The following is a 23,641-nucleotide window of genomic DNA, read 5'->3' as shown; positions in this document are numbered from 1 at the left end:
CAGAAAAAACTTGTCATAGGAAGTCGGATTAGATCTTAAAGCAGATGTTGGAGTGAAAGATTATGACTTTTCTGAGTGACGGCCGGGCTTCTCTGACAGTTCCTTACCCCCATATAAGTGGGTGAACACTTGAGTAAAAGCCCAAAGTTCTCAAGAGAAGCGAATGATGTCCGCATATATCCTAAAATTAGTCATTACGGACAAAACTTGACGTGTACACGAATATAGGTGGCGCTTCGACATGTGACATGAGCTCCACCCCAACACTTACAAATCTACCCTTGCTATGCCAACGCATGTTTTGAAAAGGCCTATAGGTCATTCTAAATGTATGTGAAGATTTTCAGACAGGTTTGGTCGAGTGTTCACCGGCTTTAAGTGTAATGCCATGATTATTTTCGCACTTTTAAAGACGGGAGTATATACCCTATTGGAGCCTAATCTGCAGTACCGTTCCCGGCCGTATCACGAAAAGTGACAAAGGAGACCGCCAAATTGTCAAATTTTGGTCTTTTCGGGAATGGGGAAATGGTGAAAGACTCGCAAAGGGGTTTGAAGTTTTGAGGCTTATTTGACCTTGAACTCGAAGCTGTGACTATGTTAGACCATTATTACAATATTTTAGACATTGTGCCATAAATACAATGGGATATTAGGTGAAAAATTATATGTTTCCTTAGCATTTTACAAATAAAAGTAGTCAAGTCTACATTTGCTAATAAATTATCCCTTTCTGAAAGCATACTACACTCAAAATCTTAATTGCAATTGATAAAGTAAGAGACCGTTGCACAAATGCAAAAGTGTTGATGTCGGTTTATCAATCAATAGATCGAATTTCCCTTAAAAATGCTGTAAGGTGTTTGTTTACTTCACGATGCAACGGTGAGTGCCAATATTGCTATGGCCCACATTATCATAATCTATTCATTTAGATACGGCTGCTAGCTAAGACATGTACATAAAGTTATTCAGTCGAGAAACGTTTTTTTATATATGATTGATAGTCCTTTATAATGTACTTGTGCCATAGAAATATCTTGTCGGAGTAAGGATATGGTTGCTACGTTGATGTTTGATAAACAAGGCACAATTTCGACCACAAACAAAACTTGCAGAGCCACAGAGCTTATAGTGCTACTGACTGAGTAGTGACGATTTGCTGGTATGTTATTTGTATACAAATGACAGCTACCAAAGCTCACAGGTAGAGTGGTGCGCACTATCGTTTGGTGTACCCTTCGGGGTCAACTAATTCTGAATGGTCCACCTTTACCACAAAAAAGACTACCAAAGCTCACATGACGTACTCTAAACCTTACAAGATGGCAATGATTGTCAGTTGTCTTGAGCGGTAGCTTCCTTATAGAAGTCTAAGCTGTCTTAAACCTGCGGCCCTAAGGGCCTGTGCCCCAAGTAAGATACGTACAGCCAAGGAAGGTTAAATATGTATAATGTTCCTTGTTTTATATATATATGTTATCCCCAACTAAATTACTTTTTTCCATAAGAAGGTTTCTTAAGTAGTCTTACAAATTTAAGGCCAATTAGTTAATAGCCCCTTTGTAAGGTTCGAAATACGTCTTGGTGCTCTAGAATATACTTGGTAGCTGCTATTTTTGACAAAGTGTGATGTGGTCCTGGCCATGGAGTAGCTCTCATGGAGTAAGGATATGGTTGTTACGTTGATGTTTGATAAACAAGGCACAATTTCGACCACAAACAAAACTTGCAGAGCCACAGAGCTTATAGTGCTACTGACTGAGTAGTGACGATTTGCTGGCATGTTATTTGTATACAAATGACAGCTACCAAAGCTCACAGGTAGAGTGGTGCGCACTATCGTTTGGTGTACCCTTCGGGGTAAACTACTACCGTATGGTACCCTTCGGGGTCAACTAATTCTGAATGGTCCACCTTTACCACAAAAAAGACTACCAAAGCTCACATGACGTACTCTAAACCTTACAAGATGGCAATGATTGTCAGTTGTCTTGAGCGGTAGCTTCCTTATAGAAGTCTAAGCTGTCTTAAACCTGCGGCCCTAAGGGCCTGTGCCCCAAGTAAGATACGTACAGCCAAGGAAGGTTAAATATGTATAATGTTCCTTGTTTTATATATATATGTTATCCCCAACTAAATTACTTTTTTCCATAAGAAGGTTTCTTAAGTAGTCTTACAAATTTAAGGCCAATTAGTTAATAGCCCCTTTGTAAGGTTCGAAATACGTCTTGGTGCTCTAGAATATACTTGGTAGCTGCTATTTTTGACAAAGTGTGATGTGGTCCTGGCCATGGAGTAGCTCTCTATGAATTCTCTGACTTTAAAGTTTTGTTTGTGGTCTGACATAGCGCATTGTTTAGGAAACATTAGTGCAACATGACTATTCCAGCCACGAAATTCAATGAAGTACACCTACAAACTATTTCTATGGCATCAATACCCTATACTGTACAACATTTCACGTATGAAATGCAAAAAATGCTTCCAGAATATTACGTGAATAGATTATGATAATATCAACCATTCATTCACCGTGAGGATTCACCGTTACACCGTTAAGTCATCCAAACACCTCACCACTCACAGCTTTTTGAAAAGAATTTGGATCTGTTGATCTGTAAACCGACGTAAACACCGTTGTATTTGTTAAACATCTTCTTATTTCATACATTACGATAAAGATTTGGGTGTGGTAACCTTTTAAAAAGAGACAATTTAAATGAAATGTACACCAGACCCCTTCTATGTGTGAAATACGAGTGAAACATGTTATTTATGACCCAATGTCACATTATATTTTGAGCGAAATGTCTTAGATATCTTAATTCTTTGTTTTACGTAGTCTCAGTTTCGAGTTCAAGGTCAAATAAGACGAAAAGCTTCAAACCCCTTTGCGGGTCTTTCGCAATTTCCCCATTCCCGAAAAGGCCGAAATTTGACAATTTGACGGTCTCCTTTGTCATTTTTCGTGATACGGCCGGGAGCGGTACTGCAGATTAGGCTCCAATAGGGTATATGCTCCCGTCTGGTAAAATGCGAAAATATTAATTAGACTTGAATCTAGTGAATACTGAACCAAACCTGTCTGAAAATATCCACCTACATTAGAATGACCTGTAAGACTTCTCGAAACACGCCTTGGCGCAGCAAGGGTCGATTTTGAAGTGCTGGTGTGGAGCTCATGTCACATTAGTCGAAGCGCCGCCTATATTCGTCTACACATAAAGTTTTGACCGCAATGCTTGCTTTAAGGATATAGATGAACATCATTCGCTTCCATTGAGGACTTTGAGCTTTTACTCAACTGTTCACTCACTTATACGGGGGCAGGGGACTGTCGGAGAAGCCCGGCCGTCACTCAGAAAACATTATAATCTTTCACCCCAACATCTGCTTGGAGATCTTATTCGATTTTGTATGACAACTGCAGCCGTCTATTCTAACTGTTCATCCGCTTGAATAATACATATGTGAACACAAATGATATGATATGGGTATTCTCTTCGTAAAAAGAGTCGACTACAGTGTAAAATGAACGGTTCTATTTCAGATTTTGCGATCGATGCTTAAGAAAGGCAAGAGAAGAAGCTGTAGTGCCCGTCGTGTGGCGGTTCCAAACGCCGCGACTTCCAAGAAAGTCGCCCTTGATGGGACACATTTTCAGGCACACACTACCTCCGCCCTTGCTTCTACCTGTTTCCGGTATTTGTCTGATTTTTTGTCATGGGGATTTTAGTATTCTACATGGCAACATGTTGTCGTGTTCAATTATCCTTAAAAATGGGTACCATTAATAACATAAAAACCTGTCATATCCCTGTAACGTTCACTCAAGTATACGTAGTTTCATGCTACGTTTAACTATCATTAGTTGCATATTAGACATTTTGAAGACGAACCTCCAGCTTGCACCATAAAATCATACTCAAAAAGCGGAAATTCATCCCTAATCACACCTCCATGTTGGAACCCCCGTTCCAAAAGACCCGTACAAAGCATCGCTCATTCCTAGATCTGCGACTTTGGAAACGAGATGGGCTCCTATAGGGTTTTAGGTCCCTTTCTTTCTTGTGTTTGTTCGAGACAATAAGGATTACCCGGACCACCTTAATACCGGGAATTAATCATGGACAAACCGTTCTAGCTATAGTCTTTCTAATATTGAGACATTCTTTACCAGAGCGTATCATGAGAAGGAAAGGTTGAATATGGAGATTTTTTGTCACTTTTCAGTTTCACCAATTGCAACGTTCCATATATAGCATCATAAAATTGGTACATATATCAATTCCTGTCGTCTAAAATACTGACAAAAGGTTTTGCCATCACACACAATTATACACAATACATGGAGACATGTGAACTTTCAATTTATTTCAAACTAACGGTACAGTAAACATGAACAATGTAGACAGAATGTGATCTAGTAACTACAGGTCACAGAGCCAACTCTCTAAAGTCATGGCTTATTGAAAACTCTGTCAGTTCACAACAATTTCATTACTTGGTTCTCTGAATTTCCCATAACCATTTTTCAAAATCACTAAATCTATAAAATCAGTGAATTTTTTACTGCATGAAACTTTTTGTATGACATTAAAAACAATACCATACATACCTGCACAATAACCTTATCTCATTAATGATTCTTGCACATACCCTTTGCATAAATGTCAGTAAGGAAAATGATTCTTGCACATACCCTTTGCATAAATGTCAGTAAGGAAAATGATTCTTGCACATACCCTTTGCATAAATATCAGTAAGCATTTTGCTTGCCTGGTTACACTGAATTTAATTGCCTGGCTACTAGCTACTCAATCTATTTTTAATTATAAATAAGAACATGTGTGTTTAAAAACTTGTGTGTTTAAAAACCTGTGTGTTTAATAACTAAATACTTGCACTTTACACTCATTGAAGTCCTGCATGGGCATACATACTTCACTTATCCTTATAAGATGATCAGAAAAAAACAGAAAATCTAAATGTTGCTCTAACTTGATTTAATCAATGGACAAACTTCGATGTTGCTAAACTACATATTAACTGATTCAAATTTGGTGCCAAAAACCTAATCAAGTATGGAGATGAATTCACATCTTTTTCCATTTGGCAGTTCACTCAAATCATTTAAAGCAACAAAACCAAGGCACAAGTCTGGAGCTCGATGTCACTCAGGGGTTGGTAATTCTCGGGTAAAGACAGAGGTCATCACAGGCCGCACAGAGTCTCCACCTCCTTCATGAGCCTGAGGCACCTCTCCTCCTGCCACGGCAGCGCCACACACTGGACAGCCACGGGGAGACCCACTGCACCTTTGGTTGACTGTGAGAAACAACAAGCTTTATAATTCATGATGTAACAGACACAGGCAGACCTACTGCACTTTTGGTTGTCTGTGGGAAACTTTATGTAACAGACCTACTGCATCTTTGCTTGTCTGTAGGAAACAACAAACTTTACAGTTCATTACAAAACAGATGCAGGCAGACCTAATGCGCCTTTGGTTGTCTGTGGAAAAAAATCAACAGTTCATGATATAACCTATAAAACAAGAATGCTATGTTAAAATCTACAATTAAGTTATCTATAAGGCTTCCATGCAGAATTCATTCTAGTCATTTTCTTATCTTGATTTCAACACAATCTTGTGACAACGCTGGTACAAACTGGATAACACATTGCAAACCACTGGAATGATCCTAACCTTTCTAAGAAGCTGGTCAACCAGGTCGTTGCCATAACCACGCCAATCATTCAGCAGCCTGTCATCCTCCTCGGTTACCATGGTAACGGGAACAACTCCGGCAGGAAAGTTGAGGAGGTTGAAAAGCATCGTGTAGCATGTAGCAACTGCACAGACAGAAAGAAAGTATGATAATTTGGCTTAAAGACGAAGGACTAAATCTTTCATTACTATCACGTCTGTGTAGCAGTGGCGTCTGTGTAGCACAGCGGCAGAGCATCCGGCTATGAACCAATAAGACCCAGGTTCAATCCCCAGTGGAGTACCCAGACATGTCCGGACATGCACCCAGACGTTGTGCCCTTGGGAAAGGCACTTAACACACATTTCCCATGTCCTAAGCCCAGCAGTAGGGTTTGGGTTGGCGTTAGGAAGGGCATCCAGCCGTAAAAACTCTTGCTACAAAAAAGGACTTGCACTTGATGAGGAGTTCTGGGGCTTTCCCATCCATGTGCAAGCACATCTAACCCCCAGATGATGGGGAACAAAAGACGTTAAATTGGATAGAGAGAGAGAGATGTTAGGGAAAAAAATTGACATACCGTAAACAGGTGTAATTTCTACAAATATCAAAATGAAAATCATGACTTCTCTCATAAGAGTTGTACACAAAATCATGGAAAGGTTACCGATTAATAATACACAATAAGTATATGATGATTGACGTACCGACCAAGCGACCAGTGTGCTCTGGTTTGCAGGCAGGCATACCGAATGACGGGCACAGCAACGCGTCTAGTTCCTGCTCCCTCCACTGGGCCAGGAACTTCTGGATGTACTCCTGAAGGAAACACATCCGATATAGCATACATACATCAATATACACTCATTCAGTCATTCATTGATGTTCAGTCAGAAACCAGGATGGCTACGGTGCATGGCCTCACATCTTCTTGGCAAGGGTCCTATAGACGTGCTGATCATGAATTTCTTGCGGTCTCTTTTGACCATACACATACACATAGAGATGTAAAGTATCTAAGACAAGTCGGAATACTACAGTACTGCACATAGTGTGCAGATCGTGTCCTGTGCAAATATCACCCACTCATGGAACTTGAAATATAGTAGAATACTGTATAATGTACAGTACGTAACACTTCAAATACAGATGGTTTAAGAGGATAAAACTTTTCGCAGGGGTTTTAAGTTGGGCAGTGAAGAGCTTACCGCAAAACCACAAACAAAAAAGGCCGCAAACATTTCTGCATTTACAGTATTACATGTACATACCTCTCTCTCTCTCAGCCTTTGCCAGAGTTCGTAGATTGACCTAAACCAACAAAGGGAAATCTTAAACTGTCACTGAAATATATCATATTTTGTATATTGTATACAAGAGCAATCTTATGATTTGTCTCTTTATACTGTCATTCATGATTTCACCTTTCCTGGAACAGAATACATGTACCTACTTCTGTCTTACCCTACAAAAAAAACTAGATTTTATGTATTTGTCTTTCCTTGTGGGAAGAACATACCTGTACCACGTCATGCCACAAATGAAACAGAAATTCTGAACAGCGTACATCCGTCCCATGACTTTTTGCATTCTCAGACATTTTTGTATTTTGAGCATTTATGATATATCATATAGCACAATGATTAATCAACTTAAGTGATAAACTAAATCTCTTACCCCAGTAACCGGTATGACATGGTCCTACTAATCCTTGGCCACTGAAAAACACACAAATGAAAATTCATCTCTCCAGTTACTTTTTCAATCAATTTACCAGTCCTTTTTTTTACTGAAATAAAGACTAATGAGGAAAGGTATGTATACAGTTCAAGTAGACTTACAATTGGCTTGAGTAGAACACCAACAATCTTGCGCAGGTAGAGTGGCATGGTCATGAGACTAATTTGGCTCTTTAAAGTATCATCCACAATTTCTCCTTTCCTGAAATAGAATACATGAATGTACTTCTGTCTCACCCCAAAAAGAAACCTTAATCATCACTTGAAAGTTGTTGGTATAAGTCATTCTGCATCAATGTTGAACTGTAATTTCCAACACAAAAGATTGGACTTAATAGTACCCAAATGTTTGAATGATTAACTCCAGTCAATTAATGAGCAATCCACTGCTTCTGAGTAATCACGTTGTGCATTGAACATATTTTTTGTTGGTACCCAACCCTATTTTATTGTTTTGGAGACGTTTCAATGACCTGTCTGTCGTTTTCATAAGAACAAAATAGGGGTGTGTACTGTCGAAAACAATGTTCAAATGATTTACCAGCTTGATGACGGATCACGCAAGTATCAACATGGCTTCTTTTATCCGTCTTGCCAAAAAAGCCTGGTAAACTCGGTTTTCACTGGACAAGTAAGTAAGAATCTTGGACACACAACCAGACTTTTTTTTCAAGAGGGCTTTACAACCATCCCTCAACTGAATGGAGGGTGTCAGACTTTCTGCAACTTATGATCCACTGCTCACCAAGTCACTATCTGCACAACGTGACATCACAGAAGCAGTGGATTACTCCTTGACAAAGACTGGAGTTGATCAGTCGAAAATTTAAGTAAGTCCAATTTTTTGTGCTGGAAATTACAGTTCACTTTGATACTGTAACAGAAGAGGTCTGGCTTAACTTTTTTTGACAACTTACTTAATTTGTAAATGTAAAATCGGATTGCATGACAAAAGACATCTGTCAAAAACATAGGAATAGACAATTGATGAAAAAATGACTACTTAGTAGAATCTAGCATTGTCTGACGAAATTGGTAATTCAAGTTCTAACCTAGAGCAAAAGTTGTACTACTCACAGCCACTTTGTGTAGAAGGTTTGTCCGTTATCTGCAGTGATAAGCCTCTGAGATAATTCAATGCTTGCATACATATCGTCTGGTACATCAAATGCAACCAGCTGGAATAAAGGCATTCAGTTACTGGCAAATCAAGCATTCTGCATGTTTCAAATTAATGAATATGTTTGCTCAGGACTTCAGACTAACTTTCTGACCTGGAAGCAGTTTTCAACCCTGGCCATAAAAATTGGGAGCACCAGCAAAAATCTAAACGCACCACTATAATGAATAAGCAAAAATTTTGACCATACCAAGTAATATTTCTAGTAATCAATATTAACAACCTGGAATAATATCGAAACAGATATTAAAAGAAAAAGCACAATCCTGCTGAGTTAAAGGCCAACATTGATGTGGTGGTTCTTGAGCAAGTGGGACAAATTACACCATTTGTTGCAGCCAACTGCTTTATTCACAGACTTGAATCTTGTACCTGCGGCTAGCCATGGCCATGCATGATTGTGACTGATTCTTGTTGATGTCATTATCGAAGTGCAAGCCTTAATTTTCGCTTCATTTTTCAAAGCTGCACTGTGCCACCACGATTTCAAATCAAGACGCACAGCTGTAATTCAAGTTGCAGCAACGAGCTTTGTAGGCTGGTCTATTTTCCCTCTGCAAATCTACAATTCTGCCAAACAAACTCTTGTTACCGTGTGTCCAGCTTTCTCCAAGGCTTCCTTTGCCAGGATGACAGCCCTCCCCATGGATGGGGTGGGGGGGAAGAAATGTAGGCTGGTGAAGTAACCTATCCTCATGGGCTTCTTATCTTCATACATCTGCAGAAGGAAAAGGACATAACTGTAAAAAGAAAAAGGAGTTCTAACAAATTTAAAATATCTTTAAGTTAGCAAATTGGACTTGGCACCCTCAGAGTTTTGTTTGTTTGCTTTAAACCCTCGTAAGCTTTGAGAAAATTGAGAGAGGGGAAACAGGCATGACAATACGCAAGACACTTTTGACACATCACCTTTTGTTCTACATAATTATACATGTGCCTCAGATTACTCATTTTTTATCAATGATGTTGTAGTACCTTCACAAAAGATACAGATTAGGCAAGCATGAAAAAATACTGTAAATGCATTTAAGTTTGCAGGGATTTAATTTGCGTATTACCATAACAGGTGCCTCATAATACTGTACCATGTACGTAGTCCTTAGACAAGGGGTTAGATGGGAAAAACTTTTGCCCTGGGTCGCGATGAAGAGATCACCACAAAAACCACGGACATAAAACTATTGCAAACATTTCTGCATTTACAACTTATACATTGTGTGTACAATTTTTTCTTAGTGTAGTACAGAGCTTGCCCCACCTCTTGTCTGAATGGTATGGGTACCACCAGAGGGTCCAGTTGAAACATGTCTGGTACCAGCAGAGCCTTCATGCCCAGGGCTAAACTAGCCACATCTCTGGCCATCAGACCTGGAGATGAAACCACTAAGGATAGAAAAACAAATCTCAGATTTCAGTCTCAATCAAACTTTTGTTTATTCAACAGAAAGCCAACACTTTCAATTGTCATCTTTACCATACCATGTGAACATCTCTAGTCCTTGTGAAAAAACAAAAATTCAACTACTGTGCTACGAAAATATCAACAAACTACTACCCGTACCGGTATAGGATGTCCAAACAGTATCAGCAATTAACATAAAATATTGTCTTTGTCATACTTCAGGACATGGAAAAACGATTGACAGACTGTATGAGGTTTGAGAGGAACTAGGAAACAGTACATACCTCCTTGTTGGCCAGGAGAACCGCTTTGGAAACCTTTGGGACTGCAAAATATGAAAACATTAGAAGGGATGTACAGGGATACACATGTACAGAAAGTGAGTGAGTGAGTGAGTGTGATTGATTGATTGATTGACTAAGTGACTGGTTGATTGATTGATTGATTAATTGAGTGTTAATGAGTGATTGAGTGTGTGAGTAATTGAGTGTGTGAGTGTGAGTGAGTGAATGAGTGAGTGTGTAAGTGAGTGCGTAGATGAGAGTGTGTGTGTGAGTGGGTGAGTAAGTGAATGAATGAGTGAGTGTATGAGTGAGTGAGTGTGTGAGAGAGTGAGTGCGTGAGTGAGTGCGTGAGTGAGTGAGTGAGTGAGTGAGTGAGTGAGTGAGTGAGTGAGTGAAAAGTGCCTACCTGATCCTGTATGCAGTTGGCTTGAATCCATACACTCCACAGAAGTGGGCAGGGATGCGTACACTCCCGCCGATGTCGGTGCCAATCCCCAGGACTGACCCCCCGCTCCTGATCAAGGCTGCCTCCCCGCCCGACGACCCACCCGGGGTCCGCGTGGGGTCAAATGGGTTCACGGTCTCACCAAAGACAGGGTTGCTGCAGGCTATACTGTGTTCAAGTACAAAGAAACACAGTGTGAAATTAAGTCCACTGCTCATAGTACTTGTTAACACTGAACATAGATGCATTATACATAGCATCTGTCTTTATTTACTTAATATATACAAAAGGTGGTAAGATTAGCTTTTGACTAAATGAACTGGAGATACATTTCATCACTTCTCAGTACCTGAGTAGAGTCTGTGGAATGTTGGTCTTGACAAAAGGCACGGCTCCTTGTTTCTTCAGCACCTGGACAATAACAGCATCCTCATCTACAGGTGTGTCCTGGTTCTTTGTTACACCCATGGTGGTCGCCATGCCCTGGTCAACAGAACATACTCGTAGGTTAATATTCCCAGTGTCAGGGGGTGTAATACACCAAAATTGCCAATAGATACAGGCTGCATTAAGGTAAAAGAGTACAATTTCACTCACTCACTCACTCACTCACTCACTCACTCATTCACTCAGTCACTCAAAATAAACCACACACTCAAACAATCAACCACTCACTCAAACAATTCATTCATTCTTTTTACGTCACAAATGCATGAAAATAATGTAGGGTTCGTCTATCTTATCCAGTTGTAGAGATTGAATTGTATTTAAACATTGTAATACCTGGGTGACTAACCTTCATACAAGTAACATAGGGTTTGAGTTTTGTACACATTGTTGCTGTGTTGAATTTCTTACCTTGATGTCTGCATTATCCTTGATAGACACAGGAACACCATGCAGTAGCCCTGATTTCCCTCCTCCAGCATCCAAGTCTTGAGCTGTTGCCTACACAACAAACAACATAGGTTACCAACAAGTTTATTCATGACAAAAATCTGTGCATGACATTTCCATACATTACTGCAAAACACCATGTACCCACCAAGGCATCAGGCACTGGCTCAGTCAGGCAGTTCAGCTTCTCATTCTCTACAGTTGCCTGTGGTGGAAAATAAAAGTAATAAGCTTTTATAACAGTCTGTTTCATGATCAGTTTGATTTAGGAATGTTCCTGTCAATAAGAATCTTTTTCTCACTACTGAGAGGATGTTCATGTCAATAAGAACTTTCTGGCACTATTGACAGGCCACTATTGACAAGATGTTTGGCACTATTGACAGGAGTTTCCTGTCAATAAGAATTTTTGGCACTATTGACAGGATGTTCCTTAAAGTTTGATAATCTTCAATCTTGTGAACAACACCTCGTGATCCTATCATTACCCTCTTATTTTGATGACAGGATTCTAAAAGCAACAATAAACTCACGTGAAAATGTATACAATACAGACTTTGTATTTGACGTCCTTTGCCCCAAGTTGGATGACAGTGTATCTCTTAAACATGACAACATGCTGTTGATTAATTGAGGGATTGAAATTATATACTATGTGGTCTGTGAAAAGCCTCATGTATATTGTGAGATGGACCAAAGACTTTCATCTGGGAATGGAAATGTCTAACCTTCTCCTGGAATGCCTGTAGCACCTGAACAGCTGCCAGCTGCCCATCTCTCAGCTGCTGGCTGAGTTGGGGCAGAGTCAGGGACAGAATCTCCCTTCTTTTAGCTGCTGTTGGCTAAATAAAGGAATACATCAAAAACGGTTTAATTATTTCAATTCTTAATCAATACTGGGTTAACCGTTAAAGATAATACAACGTTTTGAGAAAGAGGCCCCTTCATTGTCTTATACAATTACATTAGTCATAGATATGTGCAAAATGACTTGTACAAAGGAGTTTTTTAATCAGATAAGCCCGATTTCTTATGTAAACACACGGGAGTACCACGGGATCCCACGGGACTCAATCAAGAACAAGTTGCTGTTGTTGTTTTTGGTATGATGGTTTATGTAGCTCTCATAGAATCTATTCCAGCAACACGCAAAAAAAAGTCACCAAGTGCTAAATACCTAGAGAGACAATTGACTCGTAACTGAACCAAGTGAAACAAAAACGCAGTACCAAGATACCACGTCTAGCCATATAAATTATAGACCACAACAACAACAACAACAACAACAACAACGTTAACACGATTACGCATATAATATCAGGTGTATTTGCAGCCAGTGCCACAGGCAGGTACCCAATGTGTAGGGTAATGAGGCTGTTTAACGTGTTCGAGGCACCTCCTCGAGCACGGGACCCCCGTTTTACGTCCCTCCCGGAAGACGATTTCGTGGAAAGCTTCGTGAGGCTCCCATCCAAGCACTGTCCGGACCGCGCGTTGCACTTGCACAGTTCATCTTCTTTATCAAACCACAGTGTAGAATCTCACCTGATCGTCAGTAGCCACAGATCTTCGCACGTCTTGCAAGGCCTTCCGACTTTCTTCTCTCTTCCTCAAGGCTTTCTTCTTCAGCTGCTGTTTCTGGTAGACCTTCAGACCGACATAACACGTCACGACACCGGCTAACACCGAGCTAACACCGGCTAAAACCTCTGGGGTGGTTTTAAACCTGTCCATGGTGACGAAATTCTATAAAAAAAGTTTGTTCCCCGGTTTTACGATAAAGAACAGAGATGGATGATCAAAGGTCGCTTACTTCCGCATAACCTACATATTGACCTTTACTTAGGTCTGTAGGTTATACCATTCAATTTATAGGGGGCACCGGTCATTGACCTAGCAAACGTCCGATTAAGATGCTATGACATTCATGTGTAGTTATAATGTTTGGTGCGACTATGATAATGTTAATACTTTAAAGTCACAATGATTTAAATCTGTGGATCCTACGGATACCCAGTTAATTTACGAAATTTGCAACTTCAATCTGAACAGAGAGTGACGCCTTGCAAAGGGACGAGGTTGGCATTTTCAATAGAACCGCATGGTGATGCTAATGCACCGTGCTTCCTTAGAGGCAAGGAGTGCTACCAGTATTATAACCACCTGTTTGGTAGCATGTTACTAGTTCTTATCTGGTTGAGTAAAGCCACTTAGTCCTTTGCAAGAATTCAAGTTTGCATAATGTAATCATCGACAGCTGACCTTGATATTCTGATATTTTCTAGACCATGCATCCTCACTTTTTGATTGTTGACAAATGTATTATTAGATACACTCCATTAAATTCAGTCCATGGTATTGTACCTAAAAATCTGTTTGGAAGATACTGTGAACGGTATCTTACTGTCAAATTCTCTAATAATTGGAACCACGTACGCGTAGCCAGTCTAATGCCGACAGGATTGATCAGATAATGGGTCATACTTTCTAGATCTTTCTACTAAAATCTGAATTTTTTGTGATTCATTCAATTTACAAGCCGATGCATGGCCGAAGTGAAACGCCCCTTTGAAATTGCTTCTGAATCAGTGAACTGAGTTTGTGCTTTACACCTGCATCATAGTTTCAAAGTTGAACTTTTCCTTTCATCACAGCAAAGTTTACGTCGCTAGCGCCAAACAACTTTTTATGACGATACAGAATGAGGGCAACAGCAGTTAACCTAATACATGTAGCTTGGTCTACATCAATCAGTTTTATTGTTCAAGGGCTTCCTTTCATGGTGTTTCAAATAACAAGTTTGCATTATCTGGTCTCTAACTTCCCATAGTGGTTACCTGACCTACCTGATAAAAGGCATGAACACATGTAAGTTCGCTCGTCACATAAGCCTAATATGGCTTTAATGGTTTGGTGTTGTTTTAACTGTTACACGATGACGTTATAAAACTTTATGAGGAAGGGCTTAAGGGGCAAAATAATATTGTATTTTGTCGCCAGTAATACAGGGTCCTGTGTTGGAATCTGTTCTGTCTATGCTGTGTGGTGTACTTAAGAAGCCATACTCACATTCATTGTTAGAGTGTGGCACTCTCCAAGTTTAAAAACTAGCATGAGAGACTGATAGTACATCTACGTCCTAACAGAGTGTGCTGTCTAAACCTGTATGTTTGTTCCCTGATATCAGTTAAAAGTGACATTTTCCTGATCAACTTTGGCATTAAAGTGCTTCATCATAAAAAAACCTTGTTGCTACTCATGAGCCTGGGTTTCCCCTTTATAACAATCTTTACATATACCAGTAGATGGTATGGAGAGAATTACCTCAATAAATACCTTACAGCAAAACCATCATAAAGTTTTTTTCTGATGTAAAACTTTCATGATGATACATAATCATAAAGGTAATGGCAAACATCACACCCACTTCAAGTCTGTTTTTCAAAATCTCTTTTTATTTCCCATCATAAAATGCCATAGGTCCAAAAATATCTGAGAAGATATCCAAGAAGCCATAAAACATACAAAACATCACTTATCATATGATCTGTCATGATAGTCTCATAAGCAGTCAAATCATGCTGTTTAGTATCTAAGACATGACAAGCGATTGTGGCAAAAGATAGAGTAGTGCATACTAATGGCTCTGTTTTCACATAGGAAGATTTATATAGAACAAACACAAATTCCTCAAATAGTCAACATATCAAAAACCCATTTTGATTATACACAATTGATACAGTAGGATTACATAATACAACTGCAGTGATAGAATTTCTGTACCGGCAAGTATGATAATTATTTCAATGATTACCTTGTAAACTGTCAATAACTAAAGAATCATGACAAATAGGTTTGCACCTGATCTTTTCAGTGTTCTTTTACAACAATTGGCATAAGAAAAGCATGTAATGGAAAACACAGAATTTTAAAAGATGTGCCTTACACACAGTTTGAATACAAATTTGTGCATAGAGAATGATTTATACCTTAACAGTTTGAACTCTTGTCAATCTGCGACAGAATCAGCGATAATCAAAACCCGATGCAAATCAGACATTGAATAGGTATATCTTTAGAAGCCAAAGGTCACCCAATAACTCTGTTATCTTACTGTAATCATGCATCAAACAAAAATTGGTTGACATTTTCACACAGATACTGCGCAACTAACATGATATAGAGACAAACGAGGCCTTTAGGTCTATTTACGGGGGAGATGTGGTGAACTACAGCTGTATTTGTGGACATTTGTCTTCATTTTCCTGGTGATTAGTCCGCAATCTGGCTCCCAATAAAGACATTAGAAGTAGAAAGGGTAATATGCAGTTCACTAATTAGATAAAACAGTACTGAAGGACACTTCAGAGCAACACAAGTTGACTACAGCAAGAGCTCCTGTTTTGACAAGGGGTTCTAGATTGTCAATGTCAATGTGAAAATACGAAAGAATTACTCAGGAGCTTGAACAGAAGACCCAGATAGTGTATACTGCTTGCACAAAGAAATACATCAAGAAATGTTGAAAATGTGTTCAGTTTCTTTGACCAAGGGTTGTAATACATATTGAAAGTGACTGTACAATCCATTCAACTAATCTTAGCAATACATTTGAATTGTTTGTTGAAAGGTTTTGAGATAGTTTTCCAGTTAGTTGTTTGAGAAGAAAAAGCGTTTGTCCAAGAAGTATGATTAAGACATGTCATGAAACTAAACTGGAGTGTGAAAAATAGTAAGAATTTGACTCAAGAATTGGTTAGCTTTCCAAAAGTTTCTGGGTAACATATTACTCTTTGGCTGTAGGTTTTACATGAAAAGAGGCAAACTCTTACTAGTAACAGAAATGCATTACAGATATACTATGAAAAGTCATCAATGGATGTCAAATCTCTGTTCACAGCATCTACTTTGTTTACATTGCATAAAAATCTTGTTCCTTGTCTGTCAACCCTATTAACATTCAAGCACTGCAGCTGCATAATTTGTAAAGCACCAAATATCATTTTATGTGCACTATATACATTTTCTCTACAGTTGCAAGAGATGTCACCATTCACATATGGGCGTGATCTAAATGAAAAGAGATCTACTGTATGGGATTGCTACAGGAATAACGCCATGCTAACACACAGTAAAGTAAGTTATCACACAATTTCAAGCCATGCTTTCCCAGTTTTCACCAAGGCCACTTTTGTTGAAGAAACACAATAGATGACTAAAGCCACACCAATATCATTACTTTGTCAGGGTTGTGTTTTCATTAAACTATGTCCTAAATGAGTAATTTTAACATTTTTCCTGCTGCCTATTCCTGTATTAATACAATCTTTTTTCAAATGTCTGAGCATCCTTATACTTAGGAGGAAGAAGGTAAATGGATTTTTGTCCTGATTTTTTAAGTGGATTTAATGTTTCCAAACAAAGTTCTGCTAGTTTTTTTCAGATCTTCAAGATACACTTCATCTGATAATACTGTTTCTCTTGTCAAAACTTTCCTGTTGTTAGGCTTGCTTTTTCTTCCCTCCAATCATCGTTTTTTTTCATTTAACAACCTTAAGAGACAAGGTATCAAATTGGTGAGGCCTTGGCTAAGTTCTAAAATAAAGTCTATGTGCTGCTATGTACAGGCAAATCCATGTATGTTTAGTACATACTGCTGTGTATTTGGAACCTCATGACAATGGAAAATAAAGTAAATATCCCATGATGCTCTCCCTATGTATCCCAGGGCTCCGTGCGAGGTCAGAGTTCATCAGGATGCTGGGCGTTGAGAGTGTCGGGTGCAATCTTCTCTAGTGCCAGTTTCATGGAGTCTACCACTGAAAAACAGAAAAAAAGTCAAGTTTAATGACAAGTTCGCTTCCTTCAAAGGCAAATGTAACAAAAGTTATCATCATCATCTCATATCTTGTCATCTCAAGCCCTTTTGGATACTACTGTATCAGCTTTGCTTTGTTGTCTGCAATGGCATCTATTTTGACCAAACAATCATTGACATCTCCGAACTGTTTTACCAAGTAATACATCTATTTCAATGAAGAAATTGAATGGACAAGGTCCCCACAATATATCTTGGCAAAAACAGGTATCCAACATTTTTTTAGCAAAAAGAATTAAAAATTCAAACAAATTTAGCAAGTGATAGAAATGTAAAAATATGAAAAAGGGGACAATCTTGATACCTAGCAACTTGTCAAAAAGGAATTGCCTATGCTTTACAAAAGTTGATAAAAAAATATAGCAGGGGGCACCCGGATTTGAACCAGGGACCTCTCGATCTGCAGTCGAATGCTCTACCACTGAGCTATACCCCCATTCACACAATACGCACGCTGGTTACCTGCCTAAGAGCTGTGTGTGTGACACAGCTGTTACAGGATGTTGTCGCACTTATATTTGCATATCAATACCAGGTCAATGAAGATAATCTCTGCTATCAACTTATCATAACCACACAATCAATGACGGATAATAACAAAGACATTTTTTTGTTATAACTAAACAAGTTTTAAAAGCAAGTTTTCTGTCAGTCCCTTTAGTTTTTCAAACATGACAAAGATAAACACATTGGAATTGTTACTGAATACATCAATCTTTGATGTGCACATTTCTTTGCCACTGAATTAATCATGGCAAAAATCATATAATTCTTATTGCGTTGATCTAAGACTTAATCTAGATTAATATAGAGTACAAAGCCCTAGAAAGTAAAAGATTAATTATACAGCACACAGCTATAATTAGTTAGGTCCAACCCCTGCCACACTTCTGCATCAAATTGTATGAGGCAATACCTTTTCCTAAGCGCACTTAACTAAGGGGCTTAATTATACACAGCTTCTATCAATAGACTAGTCTATCCGTGTAAAAACCAAGTGATCCAATGCAAGTCAATGACATGTTCCTTTAACCAAAGAAGTTCTGGATACAATCACCTGACTTACAACTAACCACATTAATATCTTTCGACTCTCAGCAAAAGCTACCACCGAATCATTTGTTGAATACTGTTGTAGTCATATACTTAAAATATTTTCATGGTAATAAGTATATTGACACATATTTCAACACTATCAGCCAATTAACTAATGCAAGAGTCCGCAAGCTGCTTGTCAGCCAAAATTAAACAAAGGCCGTACAACAAGACAAGCACTTGTAAGTACTGGCATTTAATCTAGGAACAGGATGTTTCTGTTGGCAAAAGCCGGAGTGCCACATCACCAAGAGTGGACGAGTCCACTGGTGGGGCGGGGAAGGGATTGTATGGGTACAAAGGTTGACATTCGAAATAGGTCATCTGAGAAGTGTCTTTTGAAGGAAAGTTTCAACTTACAAAGGGACGGTCATTGTACATAGAAATCTAGCATGTTGTTTGTTCTAAAAATCATACAAAATACTGATCCTGATCCTACACTTAACAAACTTATTTCACAGTGTTTCTCTTAGGCTGTTGTAGTGAGCTGTTCTTCCTTCCTACATGTTTGAGAAAGACCTTCACATAACCTAGACCATGCCTCCCTTATGCTCTACAAGCTACTGGTATCAGCTGTTTTCATACCACAAGACAAATTCCAGCAGACGTTCTGCAATATTCCATTGCCTTTGTCCCAATGGGATATTCCTTATCACTTGACTCAGCCTTGCACATTTCCAGACGGCTTTATACCTAAGTCTGGTTTGTAGCTGCTGCTAAATCGGAGCTTCTGCCAAATCCCCAGTCAGAAAAATATCTCAATCCTAGATTATATTCTAGTGTTATGTAAGCTCACATAGGGAGCGCTAAGGTGATAGTTATCTCATATCATAGTGACTTGCACATGTACATGTATTGTGTATTCTAGTGTAGTGTATGCACTTTTCCCAATAAGTAATAGAGAAGTACTATTACAGTAGTACAATGTAGTAGTAGTATCCAATGCACCAACATAGAAGTAAAAAAAACACAGCTTTTAATAGTATTCTATGGTATTGACATAGTTGAAAGTTAAACGTCATTAGTCATCGCACCCTGACATGTACCTGTAACCTCTTGAATACTACACTGTACCTGGTTCCATCCCCAAATCTCCTGACGTCCAAATTTTGCCCTTACAGTTACACATTCCTCTGGAGATTGTCAGGCATGAATGTCTCTAGGAAAAGACTTCATTTTGTTCTGTGTCAAGCTATTTGTACTGCATTCGGGCAATCTCAAAATCCACCTGCTTCCTGGTTTAACACAATTTTCCTTTCAATGCAGATGTACCTCTTTATCTTGTACTACAACCTTCTTAAAGTAACGTTACACTGACGTTGCTTGGGGGTTAAGCTACGGTGTCCCCTCTGAAAACTAAATGGACTGTGGCCCTCTGAGGGACACCTGGAAAAGGATGATTCCTCCTGCACCTTCCATCAATGACACACAATTTCACACTGCCCATGCATCCTACCCTTTGCGAGGGAAATAAGTTCAAGTCCCAAGCTGCCCAAGGAGTGCACAGTTCGCTGAAATCCAATAAAACTAAGCTCTTGGGTTGGCCCAGTTTCATTACTTCTTCGAAGCGGAGGGGCGTATGTCGAAAAAAATTGCAAGGCCACTCATTTTGCTGAACAAACACCATTGTGATTGACTCACAGGGGAACGCATGAAAAATTACTAGCATTAAAACTGTCCTAATTCAGCTACTTCAAACACAGCACTTGTCACGTAAATACAAGAAGTAAGAGACACGGTTTAGAAGATATTGCTTTTTTTCATCACCAGGGGAGAAGAGGGCGTGCAGGGGAACGTAATTCGGTCATTAAGGCATGATGGAACACTTCTTTTCTGCTCGGCATCTTCCCGCCTTTTCCGTGTTCGCCCTGCTGTGCGCTCCGTGACTGACAGCCCCATGCCGGAGACGTATTGTAGAAGGGCAAAGGTCGTGTGATGAAGGACTCTGGAACCCAACAAAAATGATGGCAAGGAAATGAGCTTACTTTTGCAGGTGACAGAGAGAAATGGATCCATTCTTGAGGTTATAGCAGAGCGCCGTGCATCCATTTGATGCCTACTTCCCTGTGTCAAATTATACCAAGAGGTCTGACACGATATTGCTGCAAATTTCATCAACGCCGAAATCCCCTTGATCCACGAATTCCGCGTTACGCCCCATCATTCTTTGTACCTTCATTTGTCTGTGCTCGCAGACGACGACAACAATCACTCTCTGAAGTTTCTGATTACTTTTGGAACTTTTATGCACCTGGAAAGTGATGGCAGGATTTCTTCAAAACCCCAACATGAATCACATGAATCTGTTACAGATACTGAAATATTGTGCTTTCCTCTCCCTTAAGTTCTTCTTGCCGGACTAAATCTTCAATCTCAGCCATTAATCAAGGTACTTGATGGATGCTATCAGATTGAAGATAAAGAAAAAAGAAGGTACTGGTACTTGTTATTTTTGACAACGTCTGATTTCATCCACGGTACTTTTGTTTTTGACAATATCTTGCAAATTGATGAATTGGAGAATAGACAAGCAATAGATCACAGGGATGGGGATTGGAGCCCTCTGTATTTGTATATTTGAATGTACTACGTGTAAACCCTAACCAGCAATATAATGCATATAGTATAAGTTTGTTGCCAATACCTGAGGCCTCAATCCAGGACTTAACGACTGGACTGCTGCAAAGAAATTCGCTGACCTTGTTCTACAGGACAGTTGCTCAGTTTTAAAGATGAGTGTTTAGTATGGTCAGCACAGCAATGGGAATAACTTCAACAAGATAAATCACACGCCGGAGCACTAAAGTCTTCTTTTCTTTCTCTTGAGGTTCTATTCAAAAGACCTGAAGTGGGTATTTGGCTATCTTCCCAGAAAGAACTTACGTAAATGGGCCATACTATGTCTGAAGGTGTTGGCAGGGTAAAGCCGTTCTTTGATTAGTGGTGCCAAGCTTGGAAAGAAACCGAAATATACCAGAGAGTTTCTGCCAGCCTCACTCAGCAAAAACAGGCATCTCTTCAATATTAGAAACACAACTTCTAAATAACACTCTACATTGCTATCTTATGCACAAGTCACGGAAAAATTTCAGACAGCTACAAAGGAATGCAAGCTCCAAGCTTGAGTTAAAAGTTTCAGATTGAAGATCATGGCCATAACAGGTAATTATGCAGTAAGCCTGCCATCAGGGATCCAATTATGGGAGGATACGGGAGATTTGTCACTGCTTTGAACACAGGGATTACAGAGCGATTGAGGAAACAAATACTTGTTAGTCTAAGAGATGTTTGACCTTTGGCCTAGTAATGGCATTGCCAATATTCAACTTTTATGAACTGTCTAATAGGGAAACTTTGGTGGGTGACCAGCTATTGGCGGTCAGGCTTTTCTCTACAAGACTGGTACAGTAACGTTACATCAATTGGAGGTTTCTGCAAGTAGTTGGTCTGCAAATTATACAGTAATGTTACATATATTTTATATCATACTCTGGAGCATATTGACACAACAACCTCAATCTGTTTTTCATATTCCTAAGTGATAAGGTAAAACAAAGCCATTCTAAGATCTTGCAATTAGCAGAACTGTAAGTGAAAAGTTATTACATGTGCAAAGACTATGCTAGACAATGCCAAAGACTATTTGTTTTACTGAAAAATAATACCCAATGCAAGATGTTATATTTCACCTTGAGTACAAAATAAAAATCTGATATAGCTAGTATATACTATCAAAATGGAGACATATAGCAAAATGAGTCCCATTCTGGCTTAAAGAACAATGTAATAAAGAGAGAAGATAGCCATTCCACACTGCTCTAATGGAATTTATGGGACTATATTGTATACTCTCTGCTGCTGGAGGACTAATAAACCTCACATAGGAGCAGCTTGGTTCAACTGACTTATGGCAGGAATTCTGTAATTACTGCCTTCAAGTTGTCAACATTTGTATCTAAAAGTTAAGGTTATTCCAATATCTATAAAGAAATAATGTAATAAGGCCCACATTTCCACAAGACGACAATTGCACAGGAACTTCACTGTGACCTAAATTTGACCTGTGTAATCCTTGACTTCAAAAAAGGAATATCATACAAATGTCAAAGTATGACTAAAAAGACAACAAAACATACAGGAATTTGTTTTATACATTAACAGCGAGGTCCCCACTCTAGTGGAATGGAGGTGTAAAATAGACTGTCTAATATTTGCAGTGTGTGTGTTCAATCAAAAGACTTTATAACTATAACATCATTAATCATTTTAGAAAGATGTTATCCAGTGGCACATGTACTATCATGTGTAGAGAAGATATCATATATAGGTCATCTTAATACATATTATGGAACTTTTGATTGGCAAGGGTGTTGGACAGAAAATAGAAAGAAATTTCAAGGGTACATTATTCATTATCATAAGATATAGGAACTTGGAGCTTACTGTATTTAGCTAGTGATGTGAAAAAAGTTTAACTTTCTCACAAGATCAAAAGATTCAGACTTATCAAACCTTCTGCCATTACTATGGCCTTCTTCAGGAAATGTGACCAACCAATTTGATCATGTGACTGTAACCAGATATCACTCCAGCTGTGAGTCTAAGATATCAAAAAGTCTCTGCCACCTTCAGGCATAGGTGGTACAAACATATTGTCTAAAACTAAAATATAATTTCATCAGGATGTGTGTTGAAAGGTAGCTTACCTTGTATGGGGTCTGGGTAGTAGTAGCGGTAGCTGGGGTTGCCGTTTATGTTCACAATGTCTCTCCTCACTTTTCCCTCTGGGTCTGGAAGGAAAAATGAAAAGTGGAAGGTTAATTTTGATGGTTTGTATCATTGGAGGTTCATGTGTTCATGCCTTTTGACATTTGAAAGATGTATTTATCACAATCTTGGTAAACAAAAGTCTTCGGCAACATTACAGTATGTTGCTAAAAAATATAATATGTGCAAAATTAGGCTTTGATTAATCAAGGGTTAGCAGCCCATATGTGTTGGTAAGTT

The 23,641-nt window shown here is 39.0% G+C and overlaps 2 protein-coding genes and 1 non-coding gene across 3 annotated transcripts in view; all 3 read right to left on the bottom strand.

Annotated features, from left to right (window-relative positions):
• Positions 1-4,356: 4,356 nt before the first annotated feature.
• Positions 4,357-13,508, bottom strand: LOC136444587 (fatty-acid amide hydrolase 1-like). The gene is made up of 16 exons (XM_066442213.1): positions 13,207-13,508; positions 12,390-12,503; positions 11,810-11,866; positions 11,623-11,712; positions 11,114-11,247; positions 10,726-10,932; positions 10,320-10,360; positions 9,892-10,016; positions 9,226-9,351; positions 8,531-8,631; positions 7,556-7,655; positions 7,392-7,432; positions 6,986-7,025; positions 6,422-6,533; positions 5,714-5,859; positions 4,357-5,331 (listed from the first exon to the last, which is right to left on the bottom strand). Exons 1-16 carry the CDS (start codon positions 13,393-13,395, stop codon positions 5,218-5,220), a joined length of 1,737 nt encoding a protein of 578 aa, XP_066298310.1. The 5' UTR covers positions 13,396-13,508; the 3' UTR covers positions 4,357-5,217.
• Positions 13,509-15,096: 1,588 nt separating this feature from the next.
• LOC136444437 (thioredoxin domain-containing protein 12-like) overlaps positions 15,097-23,641 on the bottom strand; it is a 102,003-nt gene continuing 93,458 nt past the window's right edge. The window contains exons 6-7 of the mRNA XM_066441984.1: positions 23,341-23,424; positions 15,097-17,480 (exon numbers count right to left, since the gene is read on the bottom strand). Coding sequence (XP_066298081.1) covers positions 17,404-17,480; positions 23,341-23,424 — 161 coding nt within the window. The 3' untranslated portion in view covers positions 15,097-17,403. The remainder of the gene's footprint in view (positions 17,481-23,340; positions 23,425-23,641) is intronic.
• Positions 17,904-17,975, bottom strand: Trnac-gca (transfer RNA cysteine (anticodon GCA)). The gene has a single exon. It is a non-coding gene; the product is annotated as a tRNA-Cys (tRNA).

Source organism: Branchiostoma lanceolatum, chromosome 11 (assembly GCF_035083965.1).
Source record: "Branchiostoma lanceolatum isolate klBraLanc5 chromosome 11, klBraLanc5.hap2, whole genome shotgun sequence".
In the NCBI taxonomy this organism is placed as follows: Eukaryota; Metazoa; Chordata; class Leptocardii; order Amphioxiformes; family Branchiostomatidae; genus Branchiostoma; species Branchiostoma lanceolatum.
Note: the sequence above shows the minus strand (reverse complement) of the source record. Positions and strands in the feature narration are given on the sequence as shown.